The following is a 20,291-nucleotide window of genomic DNA, read 5'->3' on the forward strand; positions in this document are numbered from 1 at the left end:
ACTCATTAATGTTAGAAATTTTTATAAGGGCAGTCATTAAACTCAAACTACTATTGACTTCAGCTGATATATTTAAGAGGACAAACATTCTAAAAAGGAAAGCAGATTATAGGTAAGTATGAATGTCTTAGAAATGAAGCAGATTATAAGTATTTTTTTAAAGTGTAATAAACTACATGAGACTCACAAACCAGTTTTAATTACCTTTCAAATTACTATGATATAGTTAAAAAACAATCTTTTCTTCCATTAAAAAGTCTAGTTTTCTTGGTTTATTTTTTGACAATGTAAATGTTTGAGGATCCCTCTAAATTTGATAGCATGAGCTATTTCCTCCTTCAAATGCATGGGAAGACTATCTTCTGAGACATCAATATCAAATAATAATTTTGAGAGAATTATTGCATGGTCCATTTCCATGAAAAAGAGATTCTTGTTTCTTGGTCATACCCATAGTCTCAAAAATAAGGTGTATTGGTTAGATTTGTTTAAAAAACCTGGGTATTTTTTTGGTTTTTGCTTTTAGTGCCCTGTGTACTGCTAAGAATATGCTTTGTACATGGTTTTCAATTCTTTAAAAATAGACTCCTCCTTTTTTTTTTTTTTTCATCTAGAAGAGACAGCTAAAGCAATCTTTGGAGAGAATACTGTACAAAATCTGCTTATCATTTTGAAGTTCAGCTGATTGAAGCATTGCCATTCAGCTGATAGTGAACTGTTGCTAAGGATATGCTAAATGTTTGACATCTGTTTAAAAAAAAAAGTTTTCCCCCTAGCACTGGGGATTGAACCCAGGGGTGCTCTACTACTGTACTACTTCCTTAACTCTTTAATTTTTATTTGAAGACAGGGTCTCACTAAGTTGCTGAGGCTGGCCTTGAGCTTTGTGATCCTCCAGCCTCAGCCTCCATGTAGCTGGGATTATAGGTCTGTGCTACCATGCCTGACTATATTTGTGGAATTTTTCAGTGATAACCAGTTTTGTGTCAGCTGGCATACACATACACATACATGTACACTTTTTTGTGGTACTGGGAATTGAACCTAGGGACCCTCTACTACTGGGCTATTCCCCTATACCTTTTATTTTTATTTTGAGACAGTGTTTTGCTAAATTGCCAAGGCCAGCCTTGAACTTCAGATCATCTTGCCTCAGCCTGAGTTGCTGAGATTACTGACCTGAGCCACCATGTGCACTTGCATATGTACCTTCTTTTTCTCTGTTCCTTTGTCTGTCTTTATCTGTCTCTCTCTTTCACATACACATACTTTTACAAATGAGCAGAAAAGGAGACAGAAGAATCCAGTTACAATTTGAGTACTGTTACCCCAAGCATATTCCAGTGATCTCTGTTTACAGATGCATTGTTCCATATGAGAAGTCTTTAAAACTTATTTTACTTAAAATACTCTTGGGTTGTACTGTTACCTATTCATAGAGCTGTGGAAATTATGGAGATTTCTATTTTTCTGATAAGAAGACTGAGGCCCAAACACTTGAAATAAAATTTCCAGAGTGGTAAAGCTAAACCTCAAATCTCTTTTTTCCACAGCTTAAACTATTTCTCGGTTTGCTGAGAATGTTCCTTAGTCCCAGAAACCAGAAAAAGCATATTCTTGAATGTAAGTTGACAGGACTGTTGGAGATGTTGTTTTACTGAATGTTATAAAAGTATTTCAATATAGTGTTTTAGTTTCAGGCCAATTTCTAATGTGTTCAGTTCTAGCATGCAAAATGTGTGCTGCTGTTTGTAGATGTTTGGAAACTGTGGTAATGTTAAGAAAGTTCAGGAAAAGTTGTTAACTTGATCACAGCTGTATGGTACCTATGAATATATGTATACACCCATGTAATAAAGAATTTATTCAAAGTTTAAAGTGCTTGCTTATTCGGAACAACAGAAGGTGATGCCCAGCAAGAAGTTTGGTCTGAATTTAGTGTGTTTACAGTAGTTTCCCCATTTGATCTGTTTTCGTAGGTATCTCACTGTTGTTGACAATGTGCTCAGTCCCTCATCACCAGTAAATAGTGCATGATTGATGCTTCAGGATAGGCCTGTACATGAATACACTATTGCATGTAATTGATGGGGCCCCAAGATATTAGTAACCTCTAACTTTTGAAGACATTTTGTATGATTTGGAGTGGTTCTTCACCGAACATGATTTATGATAAGATTTTTAGTACTACAATATTTACTAATAGAGTAGTAACAGCAGCTAACATTTATATAGCAGTTAACCATGTGCTAGATACTGCTCTCTCTGCAGTAATATCTTATTTGCATCAGCCATAGGTAGGCACTGTTGTTCTCATTTCACAGGTAAGGAAATTGAAGCACACAAAGAAAGAAACAAGTAACTTTCCCCATACTGGCCAGTGCATGACCAAGCTGGATAGCCTTTTCGATGTTCTTACACTCAAAGCAGTTCTGTCCATGATGTGTCATCTTGCCTTTACTGGAAGGTTATCTTTAAGCTTATAGTCTCTTGTTACTTTCTAGAGTGACTTTCACAGTGACTTGAATTGTAAATTGTGATCATAGCAATGATTTTAAATATGCATATTAAAATTTTACTTGAAAAATAGTCTATCTCAAAAATTTTCTTTCCCCACTCTGCTGGGTATTGAACTTGGGGCCTTTCACATGCTAAAATAGTAGAGTGCTCTACTACTGAGCTACACCTCCCAGCTAATAATGTCTTTTATGAATGAATTTTTAGCTTCGGATAATGTTTGTGTCGGTAAGTCTGATTAGCTTCCACGAGAAATTGAACTTTTGAAAGAAATAACTTGCAGGTTAGGTATAATTGTTTATGGTGCTACAAGTATATTTAAGAAATTACATATTTATCTCATTATTATAAGGTTCTTTAAAAATACTGTAATTAAAGATTAATACTATTTCTTGGGCCTGGAACTGTAGCTTAGTGGCAGAGTGCTTGCCTAGCACGTGTGAGGCACTGGGTTCCATCCTTTGCACCACATAAAAATAAACAAAGGCATCCTGTCCATCAACAACAACAACAACAAAATAAAAATAATACCTTTTCTTATTGCTAGTAGTGAGATTTGAGTTTTACAGTTTCATCTGTGCAGTTGTCATACCCTGATGTTAATTGGAAGGATGCTGTAGAACTTGTCCGTACATTTAAACTCTGACTAACTCAATAAACTGTTCAGATAATTTGGAAGCTCCTTTAGTGAATTCATGTGCTTAAAATGCAGGTGAGTGGCTGCTTGGTCTTGCCTTATTTAAGTCTGTTTACTTAAAGCATTTTCATTGTTAATTGGTGTCATATTTCTACTGTTGGAAGATATACAGAAAATATGCATAAGGAAATAATATAGAATAAGTTCACAGAATCAAGCTTTAAAATTTATTATATCAGTGTAATTTGGAATTTTGTGTGTACCTGATTTTACTTGTGAAATACTTATTGACAGAGACCAACAATTTTGTGAATGAAGTACAGGTTTTTTACAATTTAAGTAGAAAGGTCTTCCTGTAAAGGCCTGCACTGGTGGAAGCAGCACTGTCTTTGGTCATGTTGAGCCTGTGCTTCTGATATCCCTATTAATTTATTTTTACAAAGAGATGGTCATGACTTTTGTGAATCCTTGTTGTCAAATGAAATGCTAAAACTCAAATACCAGAAATTTGTAATCTTTATTGTTCATATGAACAAACTTTATAATGTGTTAGTTCTTTAGGATTTTTTTTTAGCATTTTTTCAAACTTCCTCAGTTTAGAGTTTTGTACTATTGTTACTTATTTGGTACTGGGGATTGAGCCTATGGGCACTTTACTCCTGACTTATATCCCCAGTCCTTTTATTTATTTATTTTTTAAAATTTGAGACAGTTTCTTGCTAAGTTGTTGAAGATCTCACAGGTCACTGAGGTTGGCCTCAAACTTGTGATCCTCCTTCCTCAGCCTTCCACCTCAGCATTCTGGATCACTGGAACTGTAGACATGTGTCATCTCGCCAGGCTGAATTTTATTTTCTTGATATTATCTAATTTCTCCCTTTTCTCTCTCCTCAAATATCACTGGTATAATTTTTGTTTGATGACTCTTTAGTCCAATGAACCTGGCTGCTGTTATCAAGATTGTGGTTTATACTTTCTCTAGTCAGTATTAAAACTGAGGATTGAAATAATCAGTGGCTATTTTATGGTGTTGGTGGAATCAAGTAATATTCAAGGGCAAGAGATGGGGAGGCTCTGACACAGTGTGCCGAAGAGGTCTAGTGGTCGTCATGGTGTTGTATGTGTGTGTATGTGTTTGCCCTAGTGCCTTCCTGCCTCTTCCTCTCTCCTTTACATTCTTGGGGATGGGAAGGGTGAAGTGAGGAGTAGGAGGGTGTGGTAAGTAAAGCAAAACAAAACAAAAACAGAAGAGGTAGGAAATACCTATCAAGAGCATATTCCATTTCCTTCTTTCCCTGCAGGTGTCTGCCCTCTTTCCAGCCTCCTTTGAATTAGGGAAATAAAGCTGAGGTCAGAAGGACCTATGTGTTCCAGCTGCTGCTGAGCTGCTATTTTTAGCCTGGCCCTACATCAGCCTGGCACTAGGCCATGATGGCACAGGGCCAGCACTTTGTGGGACTGCTGGCAAATGTCAAAAACTTAACTTTTCATCCAACTGAACTAAGTTTCAGATGTGTTCAGTGCTCTGGTACTGTATTTACCTGTACTAGTTGGAAATACAGTGTACATGTTTTTAAAGAAATAATGGATCTTTAATAACCATCATAAATAATCTTGAAATACATAACAATTTATTTTATATAGGAAAATGATTTAAAATTTGCCTTATCAGGTCAGACATATATCTGGCTCAGTAATTTTGGTTTTGTGGTGGCACTAAGAGGTGCAAGGCTTATATGGATTATTCAAAATGCCTTGGTGTCTTTTTAAACTTTACCATTGTTGGAGTTGGAGAGTTTGAATTGCTTTCTATAATCATAGATGTCATCAGACATTTCAAAAAGCATGTACTTTTTTCCTCTAGGGTTCTCTTTGCTAACACATTTGTGTAGGTTTAGGTTTGATTAATGCTCTAATGATACGTTTAACTAAAAATGCTTACTATTCTTGTAGGGGAGTATCTAGGTTTTAGTTGAAATACCAGTATATGGGTACAGATTTCCATACTCTATAGCCTGAATTATGTAGATTGTGTTTGCAAACTGAGTTTTAAACTTTCGGATGCATATGTGAATTTACGAACTTAGTTGAAAATTATGGTTATATTTGTTCTTGAATAATTTTGGGAAGAGTGTCACAGCATGAATTTGTATTTTTGGAAGGGTCTACAGTAAGACTATGGTATTTGTGGTCTTTCTATAATGGTACATGGAAAAACTGAATTGTGTTAGAGATGGTTTGTGGAGCACAATGAACTACCCTTTAGTGATGATTATTCACTTATTCATTAGTAATGAGGGGTATAATGAACTTAGATCTGCTGAGTGTCAGGATAACATTAGTAGATGGATTGAGCACAAAATAATTGGCTAAAATAACTAGAAATAGAATCAAACTGATTTCTTCTTTGTCTTTAAGGTAGTTACTGAATGAATTCTGCTGAATTCACTTATGTGAGAATAAAACCTTAAGTGGCTTAGTGAGAGAATGATTGGTCTTAGCTTACAGAAGACAGATGCTTTAGCTTATTTACATTTTTACATCTTTAAACAGAGATGCTTACATTTTGGATAAGAGCAAGTTGGGCATTTTGCTGATTTTGGTCCAAGAATAGTTTATTTCTTAGGGTGAAAACAAAAATTTCATTAGGAAATATAATTAGAATATCTTGAATAGGGTATCAAGTATGTTGAACTACATCAGAGTGTAGTAATTATACCATATGGTGTCCTTTTGCAGTTAGAAGTTATGGTCGTTATTTTGAAAGTGACAGCTTTAGATCATCAATTAATATATCTATGTATAATCTCTGTAGATACATGTAAATATGTAATTAAATATGCTTGGAAAACTGTAATCTGCATGGTAGTAGATAAGTGACATTTTATGGATTCTTAATTTAAATTTTATTTAGGGGTGTCGTGTAAATGATGCCAGCTCTAGTTTAAAAAATAAGCTTGATTAAAACTGGAGGCTGGTAGCTAGCGTGGTTTAAAGGCCTAATAAGTAAGGTGTTCAAATGATGTTTCTTTAGGAACTTGTTAGAGTGGTTTCAGTTTTCGTGGATCTCTGATTAGCAACTTATTAAAAAGACATTTTAAGATGTTTCATAAATAGCAGGAAATTCCAAAGACTGCTAGCATGCATATTTATTTGCTTGCAATAAGGATGTTACAGTGGGAAAAAAAAAAAAAAAACTTTAAAAACTATCTTAATAGTACAAAATACATTTATTTTAAAATGGATTAAAAAATTTGTTTCAGTAGATTTGTTTCATTTGAGATTTTTCATGTTCTTCATTAAAAATTTTTATTTTCATAGTTTATAATTTTAGATGTGTTAGAAAATAATGTATAAGCCATTGACTGAATTGATATAAAATTTAGTGCTGTGTAGTTCTGAATTTGTGTTAGGTCATAACTTAGTGGTATGTGTTTTGATTTTTCATGAATCATAAAACTTCTGAATTCTTGAGATTTTCTATGGAATTTACCTTTGACCCAAGAATATGGTTTGTATTTTCTAACTCCGTGTGTGTGTGTGTGTGTGTGTGTGTGTGTGTGTGTGTTGGGGACTTCGCCATGGTGGTGGTGGTAGTGGTGGAATAAGCTTACCAAAATTTCAAGTAGCCATGATCAGATACAGAGGGTCCTCCCTTTCCAGGAATTTATACTTCAGTGGACTGCTTTTTGAATGTTGTTATGTAGAACCTTTTTACTTCTTGCTTTTCCCTTTTCACACTTCTTGCTAAAAATTGTAGATTTTTAAGAATGTGTATGTGAAAGTTCAGTATATGATCAAACCTGTCATATGGTAGTTTTAGGAATATATTGCTATTGCATTTCCAATAGGTTATTTTAAAAAAAGTACTCCTTAAGTTGCTGTTTTCCTGTTTAGTCCTTCACAGTTGTGGAACAGTTTTTTTTCTTTTGCAGTCTGGTTTTTTAATAATTTAGAATTGAGTCTTAAACATGACTCTTTTAAGAAACCCTCTTTAATAAACCTAAACCATTATATTTCTTAGAATTTTAATAGTTCTTAAAAAATTTCTGATACGTCCATTTAGATGATCTGGTTTTCTTATAGTTAGAGGAGTGGTGTCCTGTCCTGTCCCATTACCCTGACCCAGTGAAAGTAGGTAGACCTTCTGAAATTCTGCAAGGGATTGTTGAAGGAACTGGCCTGATTTCATGGTCTCTTCCAAACTTGAGAGCACAACTGTGGAACTCATCTTTCTTGTAAAAAGTTTGAGGAAATGAAGAGGAATTTCTTTTTAAGAGAAATGAGAATATCAGATTCTATGTAGGATTGCAGATTTCTAAGTATTCTTGATAGTAGGAGCATCAGTTGGCTAATCATATTGACTCAATATAAAGTGCTAACAAATAAATATAAAAATATTCTGCCATACACTGTTATGGGGTCATTCATTGTTTAAGTAGATATTTCTAGTTTAGTTTGGGGTAGAGTTAAAAAGCATTTAAACACAAAGTTCCGTTTGAAGTGAAACATTAGTCTACTAGTTTGAAAAAAATAATGGCGAATTTTAAATCCAGGACAGCCATCTATTAATAGTGTCAGTGCAGTGGTACGTAACAGACATTGAAATGTCACTTGAATGAATGATAGGATTAGATGATATGACACTGCTGTGGGGTGCCTATATGAAATTGTTTTAGTGGAAAAAAAGAATAACTTCAAATTTCTGTTTGAATCTTAGTTGCTGTAACACAGTCTTTTTTTTAATGTGTTTTTTAGTTGTCAGTGGACCTTTATTTATATTTGGTGCTGAGAAATGAACCTAGTGCCTCACATGTGCTTGGCAAGTGCTCTTACTGCTGAGCCACAACCCCAGCCTCATGTAACATAGTCTCTTTAAAAAAATTTTTTTTTAGTTAAAGATGACATTTTTATTTTTATGTGGTGTTGAGGATCAAACCCAGTACCTCACATGTGTTAGACAATTGCTCTACCACTGAGCTACAACTGCAGCCCCTATAACAGTCTTTTAAGAAGGTATGACCAATAGGTAGGTAGGTTGGTTTTTAGAAGTGGGCAATCAGTGCATTTCTTTCTTTTTTGTTTGAGGGGACATTTCTTTTTCTTTCTTTTTTTGTGGTACTGGGGATCGAACTCAGCGCCTTATGCTTGTGAGGCAAGCACTCTACCAGCTGAGCTATCTCCCCAGCCCAGAGGGGACATTTCTATCATCAACCCAAAAGCTATTCTGAAAGCAGTTTATTTATAAAGTGATGCTAGCTTTTAAGCAGAAAGAAATTTGGGTATTCCCATGCAGCAAAGTACTTTTGAGTTGCCCAATAAAATAACTTTGTACTATAAATGCCTTTGTGGAAATAAGAGTTTTGCTTTTTTCCTTCTATTTAAGTTAACTTTTAGAAGAAATTGGTGCTGGGTATGGTGGTACACCTCTGTAATCCCAATGACTTGGGAGGCTGAAGGAGGAGGATTGCCAGCCTCAGCAACTTAGTTATATCCTCAGCAACTTAGACCGTGTCTCAAAATAAAAAAAAGGTGTTCAGAGATGTAGTTCAGTGGTAAAGCATCCTTGGGTTCAAGCCCCAGTACTCATCCCACCCCCCAAAAAAAGAAAGAAATTGGTAAAACTAAATTTAGTTATTTTTGAAAATGTACCCCACTCCACTCTCTTGACTTACAAAACACATATAACTTCAGAATATCTGTGAGATCTTATACATTGTGAAAAGACATTGGCAAATTAACAGGAGTGATTTAATAAACTGGTCTACAAAATGCTGATGATTCCTTTGAGGTAGAATTTGCTTAAAACTTTATTTTGCATAGTGTAGAATACAACAAAGTCTTCTGAACAACAATTTAACAAAAGGGAATTACTCCCAGTGCTTGGCATCCTGAGAAGGATGGGTTATCCAGATATTGGTAGTCTACCAGTTTTGTAGTGTAGGTTTATATCCCCTCTCCTGGACAAGTCACCTCTTTTATCAAGTATTTCAATTTGGATGAAAAAATTAGTTACTACTTTGACCAGATATCTTGTTTCCCAGAAGAAGAAGGGAAGAAACAAAAAAGTTTAAAATCGGACTCTGTTGTGGGGAGTGGGGAGGGAAGGGAGAGGAAGAGGAGGAGTTTGGGACCTTGGATTTATCTCTGGTCCTCAAGAGGGGACTCCCACAATCTTTTTCAGATAGGAGATACACAGTTTCTGTGTAGGTTCTTAGGCCAAGAGGAAGCAGTTAAGAGATTCTTACTCTCCATGGATTTGATGTATGCTCCCCACTTTGTTTTCTGCAGTTTAAAGATAGGTAAATCTTCATAGTCTAACTTGAAGTTGAATTTTAGCAGGCTTGTATTAACAATACATTTATGTTTGCACATCTTTTAATCTTAGGATAATCACAGGTAATGCTCATTTTAGGTACTTGTAGTTAGTTAGCCATTTATGTGAGCAGATGTTATTATTTGGTATCACATGGCCATGAGCTTGGAAAAGATGCCTGAACTATGAGAAGATGAGAGTTTTTTTGCTGGGTCTTGTCTTACTACTTGTGTGCTTTTAGGTAGGTCACTTGCTCACTCTGAACATCTTCTAGTCCTTATAAAATATGAATAATTATACCTTAGTCACTTCTATCTTGAGGCTGCTAAGAGGCCCTCTGGGAATACACGGAAGTATTCTAAAAATTCTAAAAGAATTCTAAAAGAATTCTAAAAAGTTACACAAAAGGGAAATATGTTCTCGTTTTTGCAATGTTTCAGTTTTATACAATTTATTCCATTTATTATTCTTTGTCTTTCTGTACTTCCCCCAAACTGTGCAATCATCAAATACTGATTTTTGTAGTAAAAGAAACTTTTTTATTTAAAAATTTTGTCCTATTATAATTAAAACAACGAATTTCACTACCCACAGATTACTATGACTGTAATTGTTGTTTGTTCTAGGGCAACTAAGCAGCATGTCATTCAGCAGGGTGGCCTGATGAATGTCTGTGTTTCCATTGATTTTAACTCTTATTTATGAATTTTGTCTTCACTTGAAACTCTGGAATTCTCCTGAAGGTGGAAAGGGGAGTGGCTAAAATTAATTCCCTGCTACTGATGAGTAGAATGGACAGTTTGTGGATTAATTCAGGCACTGGAGGTTTAGTTTCTGGTTTCCTTAAGTATTTACCATGGGCAAGTGGAAGATGGAAGAATTGATCAAATTCTCAGTTTCAGATCTGTTTTAATTTAAAAACTTAAGGGGTTTAACTTAAGTCATATGACTGTACTTAAGATCTGTATTCCCTTCTTTTGGAGACTTTTGTGTCAGTAAGTAAAAAGAGTTAACATTTCCCCCTTGATGTAAGGATTCACAAATAAAATAGTTTCAAACATGATTTTTCAGAGCTTACTATGAACTGAAATCTCATGTGCTTTTTAAAAATTCCAGTTTTGGATGTTCTCTTAAGTCCTTGTCTTGGAGAACTGTGGTGATATGAATAGGACTACCTGCTCAAGTTCTTCTGCAGTTACCCAAAGGTTATTGGAGTTGAGATTGGATGAGTTATCAATCACATCATGCATTTTTTTCCTTTTCTGGTCTGTTAGTGGCCTTTCCGCAGTTCTAAATTTGTACCATAAAATTGTACAATTTTTTTCACTTGCTCTATTTGTATGCAAACTTGAGTGTGTAAGAGTAGACATCTTGTATGGATAAGAATGTTAAATCAGCTTTGTAAATTTAGACACAGGCAGTAGCTCCTAGAATCTGTATATATTGCAGTCATTATATGTTATCTGTACCTGCCCTGTGTAGAATCTACAGTGACTTTCCTTTACTCACAGGACTAAAGTCATTCATGGGTGTATATGACCCAGCATGCCCCACCCTGACTTTCATTTGCCTCCTCTATAATGTCTCCCTAGTCCTTCAACTGTATCTAAGCTGCCTTGCCACCTACCTTGACCCATGTTCTTCTTTCCTAATAGAATGAATGCTCTTTTACTGGTTCATGCACTAATTGTTAGAAATGGGGTAAACATTTCTCCCCTTTATAATCCTAATCCCATAGTTTTCTGTGAGAGTATTTTTTCTTTTTAAATGATCTGCCCTAATAGATTATAAACTCTAGGAGGGCAGAAATTTTGTATATATATGTCTATGTATTTGTTCTATCTACAGCTCCCAGGATAAACCTTTGTACATCATTGGATCTCAGTAAAAATTTGTTGAATAAATGAATGAAGGAAGTGGTATTTTACTCTAGAGATATTTTCTCAACTGTCCGGGAGAAGGCACTGCTTTTATTCAGTTGTTCTCTTACCCCATACCTATTCACATAAAGAATATGTCAATTTGAAAAATACAGCCTTGTTTTGTGTTTTGGTCACTTAGGGCTACTCCTAGATTCCCCAAAAGTATATTTGCATTCATCTTTGTTGGTAGAAGGACTTTCTTAGAAGAGTTTGAGAAGCTTTATGCTATATGTTTCCAGTAGAACCTTATCTGGGTCAATAGTATTGTGAAGTGGATTTATGTGACATGGACTGGAAAATTCAGTTAAGCATGTATTACTGGGAAGGATGGTGGATATGTAGTAAGAGCAGGAGTCTTTCTTTTCCTATGTGTATAGGTCAGTTCTCTTTACTCTTTTCATCACTTTGTGGAATGAATAACTGTCTTTGATTATTATCCGCAAGGCATTAATCTTGGATAGAACTTAGGGCAGGGTTACTGTGGGCCCCAGCATGACTTTGAGGAACATTATTTTTTCCTGTCAGTTACTCTATGCATTCTCACTTGTGCTTAGGTTTGCTTTTCCAGTCTTTTCCCCATCATTTTAATTCTTGATTTTTAAGGTTATTTCTGGCCCATTAAAAGTGGTCTTGGAGCTGGAAGGTGGTGGTCCACTCCTGTCATCCCAGCAGCTCCATAGACCAAGGCAGGAAGATTGAAAATTCAAAGCCAGCAGTTTAGTGAGGCCCTGTCTCTAAACAAAACATTAATAAAAGGAGAGGGGATGTGGACTGGGAATGTGACTCCATGGTTAAGTGCTCTTGGGTTCAATACCCGCCTCCAAAGTGGTCTTAGAATAAATTTAAAATTTTTTTGGCATCTTCTTTGGGGTGATGTTTGGGGTCAGCTCTAATTTGAAATTTGTATTCATTTACAAGTTATATAGTTGCAGCTAGTAACACCTACCACTTTTTGAGTGCCAGTTCTACAACCTTGATTTCTCCTCAAGTTCCACTCCTGAGGAAATAGACATGAAATGCCAAGTTACCTGTCCAGCAGCACCTTGCCAGTCTGGGATCTTTTTATTCTACCACCTTTTCCAAGAGTTGTTAGGGGCAACTTGTCTTCTTGCACATTTGAAATAAACCATTTGGGGAAGAGTGTTCCACCACCTGTGAACATAGCATAATATGATCCGTGAATGATGTAGTACATTTCTGCTCTTTGATACTGTACTCAGTTGGTGATGTCTTTTTTTGTTTACTGAACTTATAAAAAATAATAATTTCAGTCACATTTGGTGACATTAGTAGGCTTAAAACAATTACTGTTTTCTCTTTCATCACCTCCTTGATTTTAGTTGGAGACATGGGGCCACTGTATATAGACTTCAAAGCAGAGAAGATTGATTGAATAGATGAGATGCACACAGCTCTTTACTAGAAGGTGGTTCGTGGTGCTGTGGGTTTTGTTTGCAGCTTTGTTGATGGTGAGGTTCAGCAGATTGCTGAAGGACTGTGGACATTTTCTTACTACCAAATTACAGCCTAATGATCTGTGGAACTCTTAGAGCAAGGCTTAATATTTCCTTTCTCCCCTTCGTTTTTTAGGAAATACCTCTGTTTGCAGGAAAGATTAGATGTGTCTTACTAGGTAACATCCAAGGTCTTTTGGATACTTTTGTGCCTTCACCATAGCTCCTTCTCAAATTAATGAACTGCCCATGCTTCCAGCTCTATTCCATAGCTATTGGTCAGTAGCATTTGCAGCTTTCTGTGCAGTTTGGGCATGAGTTAAAAGCTTAGGAAGTCCATGTAACTTGTCATAATTTTAGCACTTTAACTTATTAAGGAACATATTGTGATTATCTGATTTACAAAAGTACCATATAAAAATCCATCTATGGTATATGATTGCTGAAACATTGAGTGAGCTCTCATTTTTATGACCAAGTTATGAGATGAGTAATTACTCTCTAGAGTAAATGGTTCAAAATGAAATAACTGTATGCCTAAGGTGTGATGTGACACCAGATGTATTTAAGCCCCAAAGGTATGTAATTATCTCACTGCTCTTGCACATATACACAAGTGCATTTATGCTTATGGCAAGAGTTTTATGTGCAAAAGAAAACTCACTTTCTGATAAGTGAAGGAATAGCACGTTATTTTTGAGGGACTTGGAGGTTTTTGGGTATTAGAGGCACCTTTTCAGTCCCCCTGTATTTCTTTAGGGCATAGTTTAAATCCATACATCACTGGATTCTGGAGTAACTGGCACTCTGGGTTTCACATATTAAGAATAGTTTAGGGAGTTTCTCAAAGCACATGCTTATCATTTAGTCTGCTTCTTTACTTGGTGACTTGACCAATACCTCTTAATAATTTTGATTGTCACATATTAAAGGCGATGCCTATACTTTGACTTTTCACTAAAAGTAAAAAACATTTTGTTGTTATTATTGGATTTAAAATTTTTATATACAGATTATTTAGTCCCCTTTTATATAGATTGAGTATAAAAGCAATATTTCAGTCACATTAAAAAATTTTAATCACAATTCTATTTGCCGTTATCGAATAGTACAAAGGGACCAGGTAATATTAGTTTCCCCTGCCAAAGGACCAAATACTTGAGCTTGGAGATTTAGGTTGGTAGTTATGACTTAGCTCTTTGTTCACAAGCCCAGGAGATGAGAATTCCTTAGCTTGGGGACCAGTGGAGGCCTGTAGTGGCTGCTAAGTCTTCCCTTGGGCTAGAGAAAGGCAAGTTGAGATGTGGCCTGGCTTGGGGACTTCAAGTGAAATAGCAGTGATGGTAACTTACCTGTTTACAATGTGATTCTCTGGAGAGGGATTTTTTTTTTTTTTTTTTTTTTTTTTTTTTTTTTAAGTACAGTGATAGGTTGCAGGAGACAAAATGGTAACTTGAGTTTTGAACTGAGAACATACATTTACAGCTTTAAATTCTTAATATTGTAATTCACAAGTAATTTATGAAAAAAGCATAGTATTTGTTATCATTGTGCTAAGTATTAATATGTTCTCTAAAGAGACTAGTGAATTTCTGTTTATCTGTAGTTCTCTGTTTGATGTGACAACCACTAGCCACATCTCACTACTGATTGTGACAGGTCAGAATTGAGATTTGCTGGAAGCACAACATGCACCAGAGACTTAGTGCAATAAAAAGAGTGTAAACATATTATGAATAACTTGTTGAAATGATAATTTTTGTGTTAAGCATATTGTTAAAATTAATTCCATCTGGTATTTTTAAAAATATGACTGTTAGAAAGTTTAAAATTGTTTGTATGGTTCACCTTTTTTTAAAATTAGTAGTGGTCTATAGGCCCTTTGATCTCATAAATTTTTTTTTTTTTTTCCTTTTTGAGAAAGGATCTCACCTCTGTTGCCCAGACTGACTTTGAACTCCTGGGCTCAAGCAATCCTCTTACCTTAACCTCCCAGTTGACTGGAATAACATGGGTACACCACTCAACTCGGCTCTTACAAAGGTCTTTTTGTTTATTAACACAGTTCAACTATGTTTTGGTTATGTATTTGATTCTAATTTTTGGCCAGCATAAATCTAAATACCATATAGTGAGTCTTAAAATACAACTTGGTTCCAAAATACTGTTGTATTTAATTTTTCTTTTTCCTGGTCTTAAGCATTTAATCCAGGGGTGCTTTACCACGAAACTACATAGCTAGCTGTTTTTACTTTTTTTTTTTTTTTTTTTTTTTTTAAGACAGGGACTTGCTAAGTTGCTTAGGGTCTAAGTTGCTAAGGCTGGGCTTAAACTTATTCTCCTCCTGCCTCAGCCACCTGAGTTGTTGGGACTACCGGCATGCAACACTGTGCTTGGCACATTCTGTTTAATTGCCTTCTGAAAAATTATTTGAAGCTGTTTAGTCTTAAATATAAACGGTAGAACTATGAACCATCTGTCATTTGATTATTTTGTACGTTTGAGACTTTGTTTGGCCAAGTTTTTCCCAGTAATCCAAGAGTTTATGTCCATTTTTTTTCATAAAATGTGTGGTGAGTTTGTTAGGGTATTTAAAATATATAATGAATGTTAAAATTGTATTTAATTTAAAAACTCATCCCTTCAAAACATATTGGCATCCATAATAGTGTAAGGAAAGTGATCTTAAAAAGGTTTTTTTCCTTGAGTGTTTTTTGGATTTTATTGTCCAATTAAAAAAAGGAGGGAAACAGATTGACATACTTTCATAGTACTTTTCAAATGTGGTCCTTGGTTCAGTAGGTTCATCATCATTTAATATACATTTTTTAATGTATATTAAAAATATTAATGTATATTAAAAAATATACATTGCTAGGCTCCACTATAGATGTACTGCTGATAAACTCTAGAGATAAAGCCCAGTGTCTGGGTTTTAAATAAGCCTTACAGGTGATTCTAATACTAGCAGAACTACTGGCCTACTGTACTGGTCAGAGTCTACCTAAGAAAAGAGAAACCCCTCTAAGTTTTAAAAACAGGAATTCAGTAAAAGGTGTTGATTACCCAGGTGTTGAAGGAGCTGAGACAGCAACATAGAATGGTGAGCCAACCTAAAGATGAACAAGAGCAGGAAGATAATATGCCACTAGGGGTGTTGATAAGGTTGTGGGAGTATAGGAACCAGGGTTTCACTGAGGATTGTGGCACCTCCTACTAGTGGTTGGTAGGAACTGGAGCCATGGAAGAGATGTAGCCATTGCTGGGAACATACCTGAAGTAGAGAAGGAGTGAAGGAAATATGACCTTTCTCTTCTTTCCATCTGCCAGTTTTCCAGCAGTACTTTTCAGAGGCTGAACCCAGAGAGAACCATCTGATCCAGGAGCCTGAGAAAAGGTCTGAAGTGTTCAGCTCTCCTGAGATATAGGACTCACAAAGACTAGATCTGTGGGCAGACAGGCCTAGGACTGGCACATCTAATGATTGCACTTTAAAACAGAATATTATTTTAATATATAAACATGACAGAAGGCATTTTGGTACCAAAAAATAATCTTGAAATAGAGTACAGTCTTGCCAGGAGCAGTGACTTACTCCTGTAATCTTAGTGGTTCCGGAGGCTGAGCAGGAGGATTGCAACTTCAAAGCCAGCCTCAGCAACTTAGTGAGGCCCTAAGCAACTTAGTGAGGCCCTGTCTTAAAATAAAATATAAAAAGGGATGGGGATGAGTGGTTGAACCCTCCTGGGTTCAATTCCTGGTACCAAAAAAAAAAAAAAAAAAGATAATCTTACAGTTTAATAGAATAAATTTAGCATTATGAAAACCAAAGTGTCCTTTTATAATTTTAATGTTAGCCAGGGAAATCTTTTCAGGGTCTAGCATCTGTGATTTTAGGAAACTTCTCTGTATGTTTTTGAAAATCTTTTTTTCTTCATCCATACTCCAAGATGTTTTAACTCCCCTCTTCCTATTCAAGGGATAACCAAGCTACCTGTGGTTGTTAGTGCCACCTTGTGGCAGACAATGGGAAAATCCTCAGTTTCTCTTTGATTACTTGCCTGAAATGTTCTACATTTTTTTCTTTTCACTTTTTCCCCTTGTTCATTGCTTAAGTCTTAAATTCTACCATTTTGTTGTATATCTTCTTTGCCACCATTATTTACTTTTTTCCTCCTTTAATTTTTCTATGTTCTCTCTTCTTTCTCCTTTGTTTCAGTTGTGATTAAACTAAAGGGTAAAAGGTTAGTTTCAATGATGTCTGTAACAAAGAAAATGCAGCTTGTAGGTATTTAAAGTTAGAAATGTGTCTTGAACTTTTTAAGACCTTGAAAGAGTCATGAACATCCCCTTAGAATCTCTGCAAAAACTTATGCATTTCTTCAGCCCTTTAAATTAATCTTTTTTTTTTTTTTTAAACCTGACACCAGTATTTAACTGCTATTATTTGTAGCAGCATTGTTTAAAACTATTTATAAGAAATGGAAGCCTAAGAAGCTAACCACAGTTTTGCCCCTTGAGGGAGCAGTGTGTTCTGAATTTGAATTGTCTTAGAATCCAATTATGTGTTTAATGGTCCAAAGTAAAATGTAGTATTTATGAATTCAAATATGTCTGGAATGTATGTTCTTATATTTTAAAAGGTCTATGTTTTCATTCATTAACTTATATTCATATTTCAAAAAACAAGAAAACGGTTGTACGTAGGCAAGGAACCAGTACAGTTTTCATTTTATTTGTAAGTTTTTCTAGTAGGAAATGTTGCCAGTAACAACTTGGAAATGGGGGAGGAGTTCTTTCTGGTTTTTGAGCTGTAGTGGAAACCACGGCTGTACTTTCATGTGTAAGGTGCTGAGCTCTGTAGATGATGTAGAGCAGTGTTTTCCCTTCTCTTCATAGCATATTAAAAACATGTTTTGTATAGTACAGTGGGTTAGGAGGAGATTTCTAACTATAGAAGAGGTGTTAGTGGACTGGTGGTGGAGATAGCTGGCCTTGGGTTCTGGCTACCCCAAGAGCTGAGATACTGATACCTTGCAACTTTCATTTCGTACAGCTCTGCTATGTGGAGAATATTTAAGAGGTAATGAATCCTAGTCTTATTAGGAGCTCAATACTTGGAACTTGTGACACATATGGTAGTAAATTATAATAGTGATGGTTGGTGAAATGCTAAGAAAGAGTTGGAGAGTTTGGTTGTGATTGAGGTAGAAGACTTTGTTAGTCTCTAACAAAGACTGTGGTGTATATGGAGTACACAGAAGGCATTTCATTCAGAGGGTTTACCTTGTACAAAGATATGGAGGGATCAAAGGGCAAGGAGAGTTTGGGGATAGATTGGGGGAGGTAAGATTTGAGGAGACAAATAGGGAGTAGTGTATTGAGAATTACTAATAAGTAGTCAGGGGTTAACTTCAGGAAGACCTTTATGTAGCTGAATGGGCTCATGACCTTGAGCACCACTGGTAGTTTTTGAGGAGTGACATGATCACATACCACCCACTTCCTCCTTTAAGAAAAGCCTGCTGGGGCAATGTGAATGAGTTGGAACCTGCAAGAGGAGAAATCACTAGGGAGGGAAAGACCTTGATTCAGACTGCATTAGAGGTAATAAAAGGCTTATACCTGGTAAAGGGAAGTGGGAGGGCTTGCAGAAGAGGGAACCCATAGATTTTGCTTATTGATGTGAACAAAGCTAACTCACATTTGTAGTCTAGGTGAAGAAATGGATTATGAAACTATTTTCAGAATTAGAGTTTGTGTGGAGGATAAGTAGCCCAACTCTGGACATGGAATTTTAAGATGGTAGCAGAGCAACAGTTGTTAATATTTTTGAAGTACTTTCTAGCTTCCAGATCATGATCTAAAGCACTTTTAAATTCGTAAGACCTAGGTATTATCAGTTTGGGTCCAGTTGGGAAAATGAAAGAAACAGTAGATGTTTTAAGCAGAGAAGGACTTAATGCAGGCATTTGGTTATAGTGGTACTGAAAGGACTAGAGAAACAGATTTTGGAGGATATGTAGATGGGTGATGTTGGAGCAAACAGGTGAAAGTGCAGAAGTGTGTGTGGTTGCATATATTGCATAGGTGACTTGTGAAGGAGCAGAAAGGAGAGGACTGTCAGACAACTGCTGCATTCACAGTATGCTCTTCCAAACTGGAGACAGTCACTGTTTCTGCTGCTTTGAAACACCATATAAGTTGCTGGAGTCTACAGTTGTCTGTTGCCACCACTTGCAGGTACCACTAGAACCAGGAAACAAAAAGTCATCTTCTTTCACCTTGTAGTCTCCTGGCAGTGTTTCCCATGGGCAGAACCCAACTGGAAGACAGTTGACAGGGGAGTTTGGAATGTGTAGTTGATAGACTTCCAGCCCTTTGTAATGCATAGAAGAGATGAGAACCATTGATTCCAAGAGAGGAGGTGCCTTTTTTATCCTTACAGTTGTGGAACTGAGGCACAGAAAGGCTTAGTAATTCTGAGGTCACATAGCTACTGCTGGACAGAGTTGGGATGTGAATGTAGGTGGTTTAATTTTATAGTCAGTGCTTTTCATGCCTGCTCTTTGATCTTGCTTCCACATCTGATTATTGTTTGTTTTTTCTCATTGCTGAGCACTTTGCATGGAGAGACTGTTCCCATTGATTTTGCTTATCTAGTACTTATTTTTCTTCTGATTTGTTACTGTTTTTAGTTTTTCATCCCCACCTCTGGAACCTCTCTTTTCAAGATCACTACTGACTGATTGTATAGCTAATATATGGGTGTATTTTGGTTTCTATTTCTCCTTTATCTTTTCCTGGCTTCTAGTATCAGTAATCATTTATATGGAATTCCAGCCTTGACCTCTGTGATGCTGAACTTACTTAGCTTTATTTTCTACTTCTTTCGCTGAGGGTTTTCCTTTTTCTTTCCTTTGCTTAAAGTAGTGCTCTCTTGCTGGATGTGGAGGTGTATGCTTGTAATCCCAGCGGCTCAGAAAGCTGTGGCAGGAGAATCATTGATCAGTTCAAGGCCAGTCTCAGCAGTTTAGCAAGGTCCTGAGCATGTTAGCGAGACCCTGTCTCAAAATACAAAATAAAAAGGGCTGGGGATGTGACTCAGTGATGGAGCACTCCTGGGTTCAATCCACTATACCAAAAAAAAAAAAAAAAAAAAAAAAAGCAATGCTCTCTTGAGTTGGGATTTAGATGTGTTATAAGAAATTACTTAAATGTTCATTTTTTAAAAGTAGTTTTTTAGTTGTCGATGGGTCTTTTATTTTATTCATTTATATGTTGGTGCTGAGTTTTGTACCCAGGGCTTCACACATGCTAGGCAAGCATTCTACCACTGAGCCACAACTCCAGCCCCTTATTTCTTATTTAATAAAGACCAGTAGGGATTGGGGATATAGCTCAGCTGTAGAGTGCTTGCCTTACATGCATAAGATCCTGGGTTT

General features: G+C 36.1%; 1 protein-coding gene across 2 annotated transcripts in view; it reads left to right on the forward strand.

Moving 5' to 3' along the window:
• Positions 1 to 20,291, forward strand: part of Zswim6 (zinc finger SWIM-type containing 6) — a 180,808-nt gene that overhangs the window by 6,749 nt on the left and 153,768 nt on the right. The window contains exon 1 of one of the 2 annotated variants that reach the window (XM_047555530.1): positions 1,568 to 1,623. The exons of the other annotated variant lie outside the window; for it this stretch is intronic. Within the exon in view, the coding sequence (XP_047411486.1) occupies positions 1,581 to 1,623 (43 nt within the window). The 5' untranslated portion in view covers positions 1,568 to 1,580. Of the gene's footprint in view, positions 1 to 1,567; positions 1,624 to 20,291 lie in introns of those variants that run through there. 2 annotated transcript variants of the gene reach the window in all.

This window comes from Sciurus carolinensis, chromosome 6 (genome assembly GCF_902686445.1).
Source record: "Sciurus carolinensis chromosome 6, mSciCar1.2, whole genome shotgun sequence".
Classification (NCBI taxonomy): Eukaryota; Metazoa; Chordata; class Mammalia; order Rodentia; family Sciuridae; genus Sciurus; species Sciurus carolinensis.